Below are 12765 nucleotides of genomic sequence, written 5' to 3'. Positions count from 1 at the left end.
AAGTAATTGAATATAATTGGAAAAAATGTGCTTCAAAGTTCAACTTTCTTTTATATATTGTCTATATCCAATCTGTAACTTTATAATATTTTAGGTCTGATGCTGGCTCTTGGCTTTGAAATTGCAGCGAGTGTGTGTGCATGTGTGTATGTATGTATACGCGCGTAAGATCATGTGATCGGCCTTAATCTTGACTCAGGGCAATAAGACGGGTGAAAATATCTGATGCACCTTCAACGTTTATTAACATCACAACTACTTTAAGTAGACATTTGGTCTGAGAACAGTAGCCTATGGATTTCTAGTGGTATGTTGCAACAGAAAAGCACTACAAGTATGAAATGAACAAGAGACAGGAAAGTTAAAACATGGCAACAGGCCTGCATGCACAGAACAAATAGTGTATATAACTTGTTATCTTCTAGGTGAGTGCTGTACAAACTGACCAGCCACCACTCGCATGGTAGGCCAGGTATTTCAGTGCAGGTAGCATTCTGTTCATAGAGCTGTCTGAAAATGAGTTGCACGCAGTCTAGTGTAAATCACACAGTAGTGTTGGGAATATCATGAATGAAAAATCCATTCAAAAAAGGCACAATCCCATCAGTCACCGTCACCCAGCTAAAGCTTAGGGAAACATACAGGCTAAAGTCATCAGAAACTAGAAACTACAAGTCCCTCGGTTGCATCCAACAAAGTGCTCTGAAGATGGATGGTATAGCAGCAATTTGAGTTACAAAAACATCAAATTGACTGAAGTGATAGCACAGTGTGAGCGAGTCTGTAAAAGCAGTCTTAGTTTCCACTGGTCCTGGGTCAGAAAGCAGTCCTAAAGCATGTGTTTAAACAGACAAAGCAGTTTATTTCACACTAACACAATATGCACCTGACATCCAGAATATTCCTCTATTCATTTTCTTTTTCTGTCCCATGGCATGGTGTTTTTGCTTGTTTACTGTATAATTAGAAAGAAATTACAGACATTTATTTTGGGGATACGACAGTTTCAGTTTTTCTTTTAAAATGTTCCCAATTGTAAGCAGAGTACTGGTCTCATTGTATTAGGGCTAGAAGATCTGCTTAAGAACAGAAAGCATTGTAGGACACCACAAAAGCATTCATTGAAAACTATGCAGCAGCTTTTTAAAAGAGGAGGAGACAGAAATGAGCTCGCAACTGCCGTTTCAAATGTCATTAATGTATTCAATCCATTGTTGAACAGCCAGGATCTCTTCCTCGCTTCCACAGGAAGGTCAAAGCTCATTTACCCCATATACAATTGAAACATTTTGGTAGGCAATTAAAACAATTCACTGAGCTTAGAGTAATAAAATCAGATGGGGTGGCGTTACAAATTAAAAAAGGCAAAATAAAATAAAATACAAACAAAATTTCTCATCGATAAATCAGCTAGCGAGCCTTCTATTTATTAAGTACACTGGTATTTGTGAGAGATTAAAATCACTTGTTATTGTTAATCAGACAATAACTGACATGATTCAGTATTTGCCATGTCCCTGTGGTGGTGGTTTGCTGACATGAGTACAGAAGAGACAACTTTACAAAATGATCTTTTACCTACTGAGTGATGATTATGTCCCCTCAGTGTCTGTGACAGTGTCTACCACTGGCTGACTCGCAGCTTCCTCCATGGGCTCACTCTGTTCACTGTCTACATCCTTAGGAGAGGCAAGCTGCTCCTGCTCTGGTTCCCTTTCAGGGAGCAGAGAATCGGGGGAGTGGTCTAGGACAGGCTCGGGAGAGGCTGCCAGTGTGGGCTCAAGCACACTGCTAGTGTTCAACTCAGGTCCATTGACCCACTTGGTTTGAGGTGAGAAGACTGTCTCTTGCAAATCCTCCTCATCCTCTCGTAGGCTTTTCCATTCATCCAGAGAGCAACAAGTCTTGTCAGGGGGGCTAGCAGTTTGCATCAAGGCTAAAGTTGGATCCTGGGATGAGGCCGCAATAGGCTGTGAGTCTTGGCTCTGAGTCTCACTGTCTGGAGAAGACGGGGTCTTGGGGGGGTGCTTAGCTGCAGGGTGAGGCGGTGACTCTGTAAGAGGGGAGCTCTTGAGTTGTTGTGACAACTGCACCTCAGAGCAAACAGCAGCCAATGGGCTCTGACTCTTATCAGATGGTGGCTCTGTTGACGGTGGTGACTGGATCCGAGGAGTGTTAGATTTTCTAATTTCCACTTCAGGCTCATCCAAAGTGGCTTGCTTCTGTGATGGAGCCTTAACATGAACCTGAGGCTGTGGCTGATTGGGACCCAACAGAGGTTTGGTCTGAGCTTGAGGTAGGACCGGGGACTGTAATCGCTGCTGAATTTGGGGATTCAATTTAAGAGGGGCGAGCAGTTTCCCTTGGTTCAGGGTCAGGTTGGGATTAAGTGTTGGAGTCGGAAGCAGAGGTGTTGGTAGTGGAAGAAGGGTGGTCCAGCTACCACGTTCGCGTTCCCTCTCTCGGTCTCTCTCTTTATCCCGGTTTCTGTCGCGTTCATGCTCTCTGGGCCGATCACGGGCTCGCTCTCTGTCCCTCTCCCTCTCACGTTCTCTTTCACGGCTGTGGCGACCATTCACTTCTCTCCTGAAGTCAAAATCTCTTTCATCTCTGTCCCTTTGCCGTTCCCATGGGCGTCGTCGATCATCTAGGTCTTGATGTAATTCATTTTCGAAAGATGCTGTGGGAGCACCACTACGGTTCCAGGATTGAGAACCACCGGCAGTCCCGCCACTTCCAGAGGCAGCTCCTCCTGTCACCCCAGGACGATTGTCAAAGCGGTTAGGATACGCTTGCCCAGGTGTCGGGCGGTCTTCCTGAAAGCCTTTTGATGCCCCTGGAGCTTGCGGACCTCCTCGCATACTATCTCGTTCATCAAAGTCTCCTCTGGTCTGGTTCCAGCGATTATCAGGAGTGAAGCCTGCCAGAGCCTGCAGACGCCCCAGTAGGCTGGTTCTGGTAGGCTGAGTGCCTGGGGTCTGGAGTAAGGCAGGCCTGCCTCCTCCACCTCCACCACCTCCTGCTCCTCCACCTCCAAGGTGATCCCTCTGCTCTGGTGGTGGGGTCCTTAACAGACCAGCACCTGGTTTTTCCATTGGAGGGAATCGATAGTCTTGGTCCTTGCCCTCATCCGCCCCTGAAGAAGACTCGTCTTCTGGTTTCGATACATTATCATTGGAAAAGCTGGGTACTCTGTTAAAGGGATCCAGTTGAGAAAAGGGGCCTCTAATACGGACCTGACCTTGGAGGGAGGTGTCAAGGAGACCAGAAGACTGCTGGGAAGGACCCTGCTGCAGTAGGAGTGGGAAGCGAGAAGTAGGTCCAGGCTGAAGGAGATTAGGGCGCACATCAAGTGGCAATAGTCCAGACATCCTTTGACCTGCAAGTCCAGGCTGGTGCAATGGGTGGGTGAGGGAGGCTGATGGGTGCATACCAAGGAGTCCAATTCCACTACGGACTGCATTCTGCATGCCTGGGGATGAAACAAATACTATTTTAATATTGCAGGTATTCTATTCAATTCGTCAATCCATTCATTGTCTACTGCTTATCCTAAACTCAGGGTCATGGGTATACTGGAGCCTAATCTCCAATCTTGAATCCCAGTTGTCATTTGGTGACAGGCGGGGTTCACCATGGACCGTTGCCAGGGACACAACCATTCACTTTCTCATTTATATATTTGGGAAGTTTTCTATTTATTTATTTTTTATTTTTTTCAAATTAACCCTCTGCATGTTCTTTGATTGTGGGCGGAAACTGGAGAACCCAGAGGACACCCACAGAGACAAAGGGAGAACATGCACACTCCACACAGGAGGGCCCCCGGTAGGAATTGAAAAGGAGTCCTTTTTGCAGTGAAGAGGACGAACTAACCACTGCATTACCGTTTATTTATCAGACAGCATTTCCAATGAGACAAATATGTCGGCATTGCTTACCTTGCAGTGTAATTTCTGCAGAAGGATCCAAAACCTCAGCTGATTGCTGAGTTTTGTCATTGGATGTTTGCGGAGTCTGAACCCCCACTGGGTTATACACACTAGCTCCTGGGATGGTTGAGGGCATGAAGCTGGCAGGGACAGTGCTGGTTGGGATCATAGTGCTGAATGGTGATTCCTTGACAGTTTCCTGGTTGGGTGCCCCTGAAGGTTGCACTAGAGCTATAGAGGGATAACATGTACAAAAGATAATAAGCCCAAACTAATAACAGATCTTAAAAGTCATGATCAAATATGAATCAGGGGACTAACATCTTATTACTTACAAGTAGGTGCTGAGGCCATTCCAGCGGTCTGTGCTGCTTGCATAAACCCTACAGAACAGGAAAGAAATTGTGCACAAAAATGTGAATTTCTGTTTGACTGATCCTTTCTCATTTGTACTGTATTTGTTGATGTATGGTATTTACATATATAGTGAATTCCTATTGAATTGTGAAGTTACGTTATAAACATGAGGATCAGCAAGTCCTTTCACTGTATATATACCTGGTCAAACATTGCAGCTCACAGAATAACAGGGGAAACTTTCACTGTAGAGGACTGCGAAAGTCTATAAGAAGCTGGCCTGAGATCTGTGTATTGTTGTTGCTCAAAACCTCTTAGCATAAATGGGGAAATTAAATCTGAGAGGAACTGAGAAACAGGATTTGAGACCTTGATTAGGGTTTGCGTCAGCAAATTACTTAGTGTGTACCTGGAGGGGGTTGCGAGGTGTTGAAGCCAGCTCTTATAAATGGGGGTGGTGGCCCATAGCCTGGTGGGGGTATACCCATAGTGACAGGGAAGGCTGGAGGCACCAAACTTACAGCACTAGGAACAGCCTGACCAACCGGCAGCTGGTGGAGAAAGAACAGGTGGTTGAAAGAAAAGCCACAATTAATCTTTTATGACCAAAATTAGACGATAAAAAGGAACAAAAGTTCATTTTCTTGAACTTGAAAGGTACCAAAGCCAACTGTCTATAAATAACTATTTTCTGGAAGTGAGGATAAGCTAGAAGCATTTTATGATGAATCAGCCCTGAACCTGAAAAACTTTTAAGCTGATTCTTCTGAGGAGACTATTTAAAATTAAGTATGATCTGCTACCTAGTGGTCAGAACTGGTCATGAAAATAGTGGCACTGTGCAAATTGAACCCTAAAAAAAACAGTCTTTGGCATTGTCAATTCCAATATGTTATTTTGCCTTCAACAGTTAGACTCAATTATTTGTTGATGCACTGCCACAATTATTTCTGCATATCTGCATTATGTTTGACATGTGAATGACTGTGTAGTGCATTGTAGGCAGATATGCTGATTTAATAGAAAGTAGTAAGTTCCCAAATGATACACACTTACACACACTACACACACACTTATAGACACTATAATCCAATGATCACCTTAAGTATAAATAAAATTGAAGAGAAAACTGTGAAAATTGTGAAAATATTAATACTTATCAAAACAATTCTTTACTGAAACTATTTCAAAATGAAAATCACCAAGCCCCAAACTACTACTTTCCCCACAATAGTCCTCTTCATTACCTGCACAGGCATCATGGTGACCTGCTGGTTGTATGTTTCGGTTTGGGTGTTAGACACTGCTGTAGTCTCAACACTAACTTGTTGGCTTGTTATCTCCTTGGCTGGCTCAGCGTTTTTGGCTGCCTCCCACTCTGTGAATAAAGAAAAAAGTATGAAAACAAACACTACGATCCTGCTGTATTGGATGATTGGTAATTTAGCGGCTTTCATTTCTGTTCACTCTCTTTTTCAGGTAGGTGGGTTATCATGGTTTGAATCCATTACCAGTACAACAGATAGAACCAAGGCAATAGAGAAGGATCAAATCAACTGGAATAGTAAATGGTGAAAATAGTGATGTCTATACATTGAAATCTGCATTATACATTCTTTATGTGTACACGCTCCTTTGAATGCACTATTTGCACAAAAACATCTCAATCAATAAATATTCTGTTCCTATAGATTGATAAACAGATAAGCATACTGTCACCATCGTTAACGGTCTCCTGGTCAATGATTCCGCCTTCAGCGAAGCCATCCAAGTCATCAAGTTTTACTTTCTCCCAAGGTATGTAAGTGACACCCAGGTCCACGTCCCAAAACTGTTTGTACTCCTGTTTTACACCCTTGTTTAGGGCCCATGCAATCTGAATCAGATAAATGAGTTTCATAAAAAGACATGTTTCAATGAAGTTTCACCGCTAGAGGTCAGCAGAAAATGACATTAAAAGAAACTGCAGGAAGAATGTCACTATGATAAAGACAGAGCATAAATGCCATGTCAACCTTGATGATCTTTGAGCCGATTTTGAAGGAGCCAGTGCTAAGCTTCTGACGGGCACGATAAGCATCCTGTCTGTGGACCATACAGATGTAGGCACAGCCCCTTGGAGGGATCATCTGTGGAAGGATACATTGATATTACATTATTAAGGACATGAGAAGGTCAGAGAGGACAATATGCGATTGTCATCGATTACAAACTAGACTGGGGAAAAAACATTGACACCATGTACAAGGAGGGCCAGAGCCACTTCTATCTCATGAGACGACTGTGGTCCTTTAACATTTGCAGGACCATGCTTGAAATGTTCTATGAGTCTGCAGTCTTTTATGCTGTGGTGTGCTGAGGCAGCAGGCTGAGGATAGCGGATGCCAATAGACAGAACAGGCAGATCAGCAAGGCCAGTGATGTTGTGGGATTGAAGCTGGACCCTCTGACAGTGGTGTCAGATAGGAGAATGCTTCACAAGGTCAAAGTCATCTTGGACACTGTGACCTACCCACTCCATGCCGTGATGGTCAGCTAGTGTCAGTTGGCTGTCAGTGGAGTCATGTGTAGTATTTCTCCGTATGAGTAATAGTTTCATTGTCTTCTGTGCAATGACCATTTCCTGTGCAATAACCCTGATTTATATGTATAAATACTACATGGAATCATAAACATGTACTTGTAAATTTTACATACCTTTAACTTATTTTTTTATTTATTTCTTCTTATCTTGACTGTTTTTTTTCATTTTATTTTTATTGTTCTCTATTTTATTCATTATTTTCATAATGAGTTCAATTGTGATTATTTTCCAATTTACAGCAGGAGCTGCTTTCAACAAAAAGACAATTCCCCCTTGGGGATCAATAAAGTATTCCGATTCTGATGTGAAAAGACTTGAATTAAAGCAGTATAAATCTGGTGAAATTTAATATGGAAAGATGTCAAATGAATCAGACTCATGTAACCATATACAATTTAAAAACAGCTTATAATATCATAGCAATGACAAAAGTATTATAAAAAGGCTTTTTTGAAGACATTGCTACTTACGTTAATAGATTCTATCTGCCCAAACTCCTCAAACAGATTTGTGAGGTCTTGCTGAGTAGCCTTTTTGTCCACTTGGCCCACCCACAGAGTTGTGCTGCACACTAGGTGTGGGTAAAAATTGAAATAACTTGCAATCAGAAAAGCAGTGGGGGAAAGAAATTCTGAATATTGAGCAGTAACAACTAACCACTCAAGGTCTTGGATCGAATAGGAGGTAATCCCTTCTTCTGCCGCTCCTTCTCTCGCTCTCTGGCACGTCTTTCACTCGAGTAGGATCTTGACAACTTCCTCTTGCGATCTCTAGAACGCGATCTTGATCTTTTACGATGCTTATGTTTGCGAGAGCCAGATCGGGATCTGGACCTTCTCCTCTTTGGAGACCTTTGAAGACAGAACACATATGATTTGAATGTGCTTCTCAGGCCTAGCAACAGCCACCTCACCACTGCGTGCAACAGCAGGCCGTGAGGCTCTGATAGAAGTTAATTGGAGAATGGCAAACAGCCTGATGTTGAGTGGACATGTAGTAGACAATTTTTATGGCAGCTTCACTCTTAAATACCCTTAAGCTTTGGGTCAAGCGTTATACACGCAAGAGCTTCTCTGTGGATAATACAGTGCCTAAAGTTTACGTGGGGGGCCACTTGTAAGACTCTTGCTTTTAGTCCTTTCTTTTTCCACAGCACAGCTGCAGCACTGTCTTTACACACACAGAACCCCAAGAAAGTACCGCTTCTTTCAGTTTGTTGTCAAGGTTTTTGAAAATGTCCTCATCTGTGCACTTTACATCCAGTACGGAACAAAATAGCATGTCCTCATTAAGTTTTTGCATCAAAACTGTATCTGATGAATACAGGCAGCTGGACTACGTTTGATATATCTGTGGATTTCTTTTTGACCCTGCAGTTCTCTCTCCTTTTGGCAGAAAATATGCGTTTTTTTCAGCAGTAGATGGATGCTTGGTTTTTGAGGGTTGACCTGGCTTTAAAGTCATGTGCAAGGACCTTGGTTTAAACTGCACAATATGGATGTTTTATTTTGCTGATAACAACGTATCCATACTTGCAAAACTTGGAGGAAGGCTGGTCCAACTGCTTTTGGGCCACTTTACCGAGTGGCAGAAGACAAGGGCTTCTGTGATGGCATTTCTCTACTCTGCTGCAGTCTCCACTGGAGCATTTAGCTTACTTACTGCTCATTTGAGTTGTTTTTTCATTATTTTATTTTTCAAATTTGACATTTCTAATTGAAATTTGATAGCAAATCACAGGGGTGTGTTTTGAAAATAAATTCTTAAATTATTTTGCTTTTTAATTTGGATTGAAAATAAAATAAAATAAAATGCAGTGTGGATTACTTATTAATTTTAGTTGTGAGTCAGAATATGCTGCCAGATTCTGAAAATGAAAATGCATTTTAATTTGAATTATGATACCTATATGCTTCCATAGTTAATGACTTACACTAACCCCTTCTTTGCTTACTTTTATGTTCATTTTCATAAAAATTCTTAATTCTAAAATTACACCCATATCTGGTCCCCCCTCTTTGTTGAACTTCCTCGAAGCTGTGTGGTTGTAACAAGGGGGATTTGAATTTGCTTGTCAAAATATCTGACCTGTCAGGGGGTAAGAGGGAGGGTTTTGGTTTTTCTTTGTTTTAGTGTTGGTCTCTGTGCAAAGCGAACCGCCATGGCAGGGGCGTCTCGATGTAGCATCACCAGGACAAATGCAGTAACAGCTGTATATGGGTGCTTAATGGGGCTTCGCGCTTGTGGACAGCAAGCGGTCATAGGGGTTTATTTGGTTGGATGTGGGGAAGCTGGTATTTTGGTAATTATTGATCCTCTTTTTTCAGGGCAGTGTGGGCAAAGCATACAGGTAAGTCTGTCAGTTCTTTTTTTTTTGTTGATTCATTTAACCTGCACTGTGTTGGTTAATCTGGATGAAGTTAATACATTTTTGGCTATTCCTACAGAGGAAGGATTACAGAGCCGCACTTAAGAGAAGATGCGTAAGAGGTATTGGGAAAAATGCATACACAGTACTCCTGTCCTTATCTCAGCATCATTCTGGTAGGCCTGTATTGGCTTCTGTCTCACAGGTTGATTCTGCTTCCCAATCTCTCCAGCACAGTCAGGCCACACATTTGTAGCAGCTCAAATGAAGGTGCTAGTGATAGTTCATGGCATGACTATGCTCTTTTTATTTCAGAGGGTCTTGTGGCTTTGATTGGCAGCAGAGAGAAGGTGGCTGAAAAGGTGCTCTGTGATATGGGTGCATCTGAGTCATTTATTTTGAAGTCCGTCTTGCCATTTTCTCCAGCATCAGATACAGGTTTGTTCGGGTTGTTGATAAAGGGTATAGGAAGGCATACCTTTTTCTGCCCCCTTGCATAATTTTTATCGAAACTCAGATTAGACCCTCTTAACCAGTGGAGGGGGTGGATGTAATATGGGGGAATAATATGGCAGAGACAGGTGTGGGGTGATCAAGCACCCCACAAGTAGTCTGTATGGAACCATCTGCAGCTGCTTTTGGTTGTTGTTATTCATTTTTTCCAAAGGTATTCTCATCTTGTGTTGCGATGTGGGCTTTGAGCCCGTCTTTAAACAACCAGAGCCAGCGGTTTGGCAAGTAAAAAAAATCAGATAAACCTGTTAATTTGTCATCACTCCCAGTTCCATTTGTGCATGGAGAGCTTGCAGCAGGCCAGCAGGCAGATAGAGGCCTTGCAGGTTTATTCGATCATGTCCAATTTCCAGGGCACGTCGAGGCAGTTTCAGATTATTTTCCGGAAAATCATATTCTGATGCGTAAATGGCTACCTTACAGTGATTAAGATACTGCTGGCCCTGTCTTTCAGGTTTTTGCTGCCCTAAGGGTTTAGACATTCTGTTTTGAAGACCGCACAGGCATACTGGAGTAAAGAAAACCTATGGCCAAATAATGAGGCATTTTTCTAATGATGACTTAAGAGGGATGTTGCTCTCTTTGTTAAAACAGGCCATACTTGTCAGCTAACTGGAAATCAAGTGATACCCGCAGCTCTTCTTTCTCCTTTTCAACCGGTGTGTAGGCCATTCCAACATCTGGTTGTGGACTGTGTGGGCCCTTTGTGCCCATCTAAATCAGGGACACTTTTAGCTACAGTAATAGGTCAGCATATTTGATAACTAGCTGTTTCCCCTGTAAGATCTATATATACAAAGTCTGTGATTATGGCATTGTCATAAATTCTTTCTGTGTTTTGTATTCCTATGACCATTCAGACAGACAAGGGATCTAATTTCACTTCATATGTTTGCAGAGGTGTTGAATCAGTTGAGGGCTGCTCATCCACTGATCACCCTCAAAGTCAGGGATTCTTGGAGAGGTTCCATCAATCTTTGAAGGCATTGCTCAGATTGTACTGTACAGAGCTTGAGAGACATTGGAAGGGGGGGCTCTCTTGGCTCCTCCTGGCTGAATGGGAAGACTTTTTCAGTCAGAAAAATTTTCAGTCATCAGCATACCATTTCAAGTTGAAAGTTATAATATTGGATCTGAATAAGTGAGTAAAGACTGACCGTGAACGGGATCTTGAACGTGTTCTAGAACGTGCACGAACTGTCTTCTTCTCCTCTGCCTCGAAGCTCTCCTCCTCCATTCCATCAGGGCCTTCATCAAGATCCATGTCCTAAAGAAATTGAAAAACACACAAAACCTTTAGACACAGCCCAAATTACACCCTCTTATGTTGGAAGTTATAAAAGCACATAAATACAATACAGACTGATGGCTTGGCATACTTGCTGCTGGTTGTCTATTGAATCATCCAACTTGTTCTCTGGCTCAGGCAGCTGTGGCTGAATGCTATTCTGAGCAGTTGCAACTGAGTTTTCTTGTCCAAAGATCGGGTCCTGTCCTTCAATGTTCATTGCCTAGAAAAAAGTTAAGGCGCATTTGTCGGAATTGCTTTGAATGATTATTCTGATAATTGGTTAACATTTTCTTAACTTAATTCTTGTCAAAATCTTTTTCTCGTGGCAACTGGACTTTAATTTCTTCTCCTAAAGACGTTGGACCGCTTATCTGAGAGGCTTCTTCAGTTCTCAGATGAGCAATGTAACGTCTTCAAATGAAGAAATTCAAGTCCAGTTGCCACGACAAGAAGATTTTGACACGAATTCACCACTGACTGGATGACTGAGAACCTTCACAGGTATTTTCTTAACTGGTATAGTATGCCTCCCCCCATGGTGACATTTTTCAGTTGACTCATTCTGGTAAAAACATTGGTAAAAACAAACCCAGTTAAGGGTGAAGTCCTGTCATGTAAGTGTGGATAGGCATTTGAAGCTAATTACGTCTACACATAATCACTAATAATGCATTTTTTCTTCGCTATATATGGCTGACACCACCCCACATAAACATAAAAAGCCAAAAGTACACTGCCACTTGTACAGAATTTCCAAAATTGTTGATTTTGAATTTTGAATTGACACTGAAATAATGTTTCTAATGCTAACTGTTAAATTGTTTAATGAAGAGACATTCATGGAACTTTCTATTCAGAGTATTTCACTAGTTTCTCACAACAAAATTCTAAAAATGTAAAATTCTAAAACATTAAGGTAAAGTGAACTATAGAGAATAATTACATAAAACTTAAATCCCCAGAATCTAGAAACTACTTATATACTGTAGTATTTGTATCCTCTAAGTTACAGATGAAATTGAGTCCTTAAGGACAACTTTGAGCCTAATTGATGCCAATATCCAGGTTAATTTAACTTGTCTGTAGATAGGACCGTAGAAAGGTCTATACTTCTTTGGTAATATAAGAACAGAACAAGAGAAAGTTACAGGAAATTACAGGAGGAAGATTATGTCACAATTATAAACCATCAATACCGGAAACTGTACAGTTGTGAACACACAACTGCTGTATGTGTGTTCACTAATTCTTATTTATACTACCCTGAGGTACTGACACTGTACCGACTTATACTCTGGAGCGACTTATGTGTGAAATAATTGAGCTCTCTTGCTCTGATGTGTGTGTGTGTGTGTGTGTGTGTGTGTGTGTGTGTGTCTGTGTCTGCGTGTGTGTCTTTAATATAACAGCTATAGTCATACACACACGCCAACCAAACAAAGTTCAGCGGGGGCAGGTCATGGCAGAAGTGCGTTGTGAAAAAAGATGCTACCTGCTACTTCTGTACCTATGAAAATTGATCATTTCAACAACTTATAAAACAACTGAGAAGGGCTGAACAAAAATGGCACCGAAAAGAAAATCATATTCTGTAGGTTACAAGCTGGAAGTAGTGAAATATGCAGCCGAAAATGGCGATCGAGCAGCAGAGAGAAAGTTTGAAGTTAATGAGAAACTTGTAAGGGACTGGCGAAAAGCGGAAGTTACTCTTACTGAAATG

At 41.9% G+C, this 12765-nt stretch overlaps 1 protein-coding gene across 2 annotated transcripts in view; it reads right to left on the bottom strand.

Annotated features, from left to right (window-relative positions):
- Positions 1–221: 221 nt before the first annotated feature.
- scaf8 (SR-related CTD-associated factor 8) overlaps positions 222–12765 on the bottom strand; it is a 34951-nt gene continuing 22407 nt past the window's right edge. Inside the window, exons 10-20 of one of the 2 annotated variants that reach the window (XM_086147720.1) lie at positions 11134–11265; positions 10912–11021; positions 7531–7724; positions 7344–7444; positions 6305–6418; positions 6003–6165; positions 5537–5667; positions 4699–4840; positions 4268–4315; positions 3942–4163; positions 222–3472 (exon numbers count right to left, since the gene is read on the bottom strand). In XM_086147720.1, the coding sequence (XP_086003846.1) occupies positions 1593–3472; positions 3942–4163; positions 4268–4315; positions 4699–4840; positions 5537–5667; positions 6003–6165; positions 6305–6418; positions 7344–7444; positions 7531–7724; positions 10912–11021; positions 11134–11265 (3237 nt within the window). In that variant the 3' untranslated portion in view covers positions 222–1592. The remainder of the gene's footprint in view (positions 3473–3941; positions 4164–4267; positions 4316–4698; positions 4841–5536; positions 5668–6002; positions 6166–6304; positions 6419–7343; positions 7445–7530; positions 7725–10911; positions 11022–11133; positions 11266–12765) is intronic. The other variant, XM_086147728.1, reaches the window with a different exon arrangement.

This window comes from Fistularia commersonii, chromosome 1, assembly GCF_037954325.1.
Source record: "Fistularia commersonii isolate RoL2024-O1a breed Wild chromosome 1, RoL_Fcom_v1.0, whole genome shotgun sequence".
In the NCBI taxonomy this organism is placed as follows: Eukaryota; Metazoa; Chordata; class Actinopteri; order Syngnathiformes; family Fistulariidae; genus Fistularia; species Fistularia commersonii.
The sequence above is the reverse complement of the archived record's forward strand: the minus strand, read 5'-3'. Positions and strand labels throughout refer to the sequence as shown.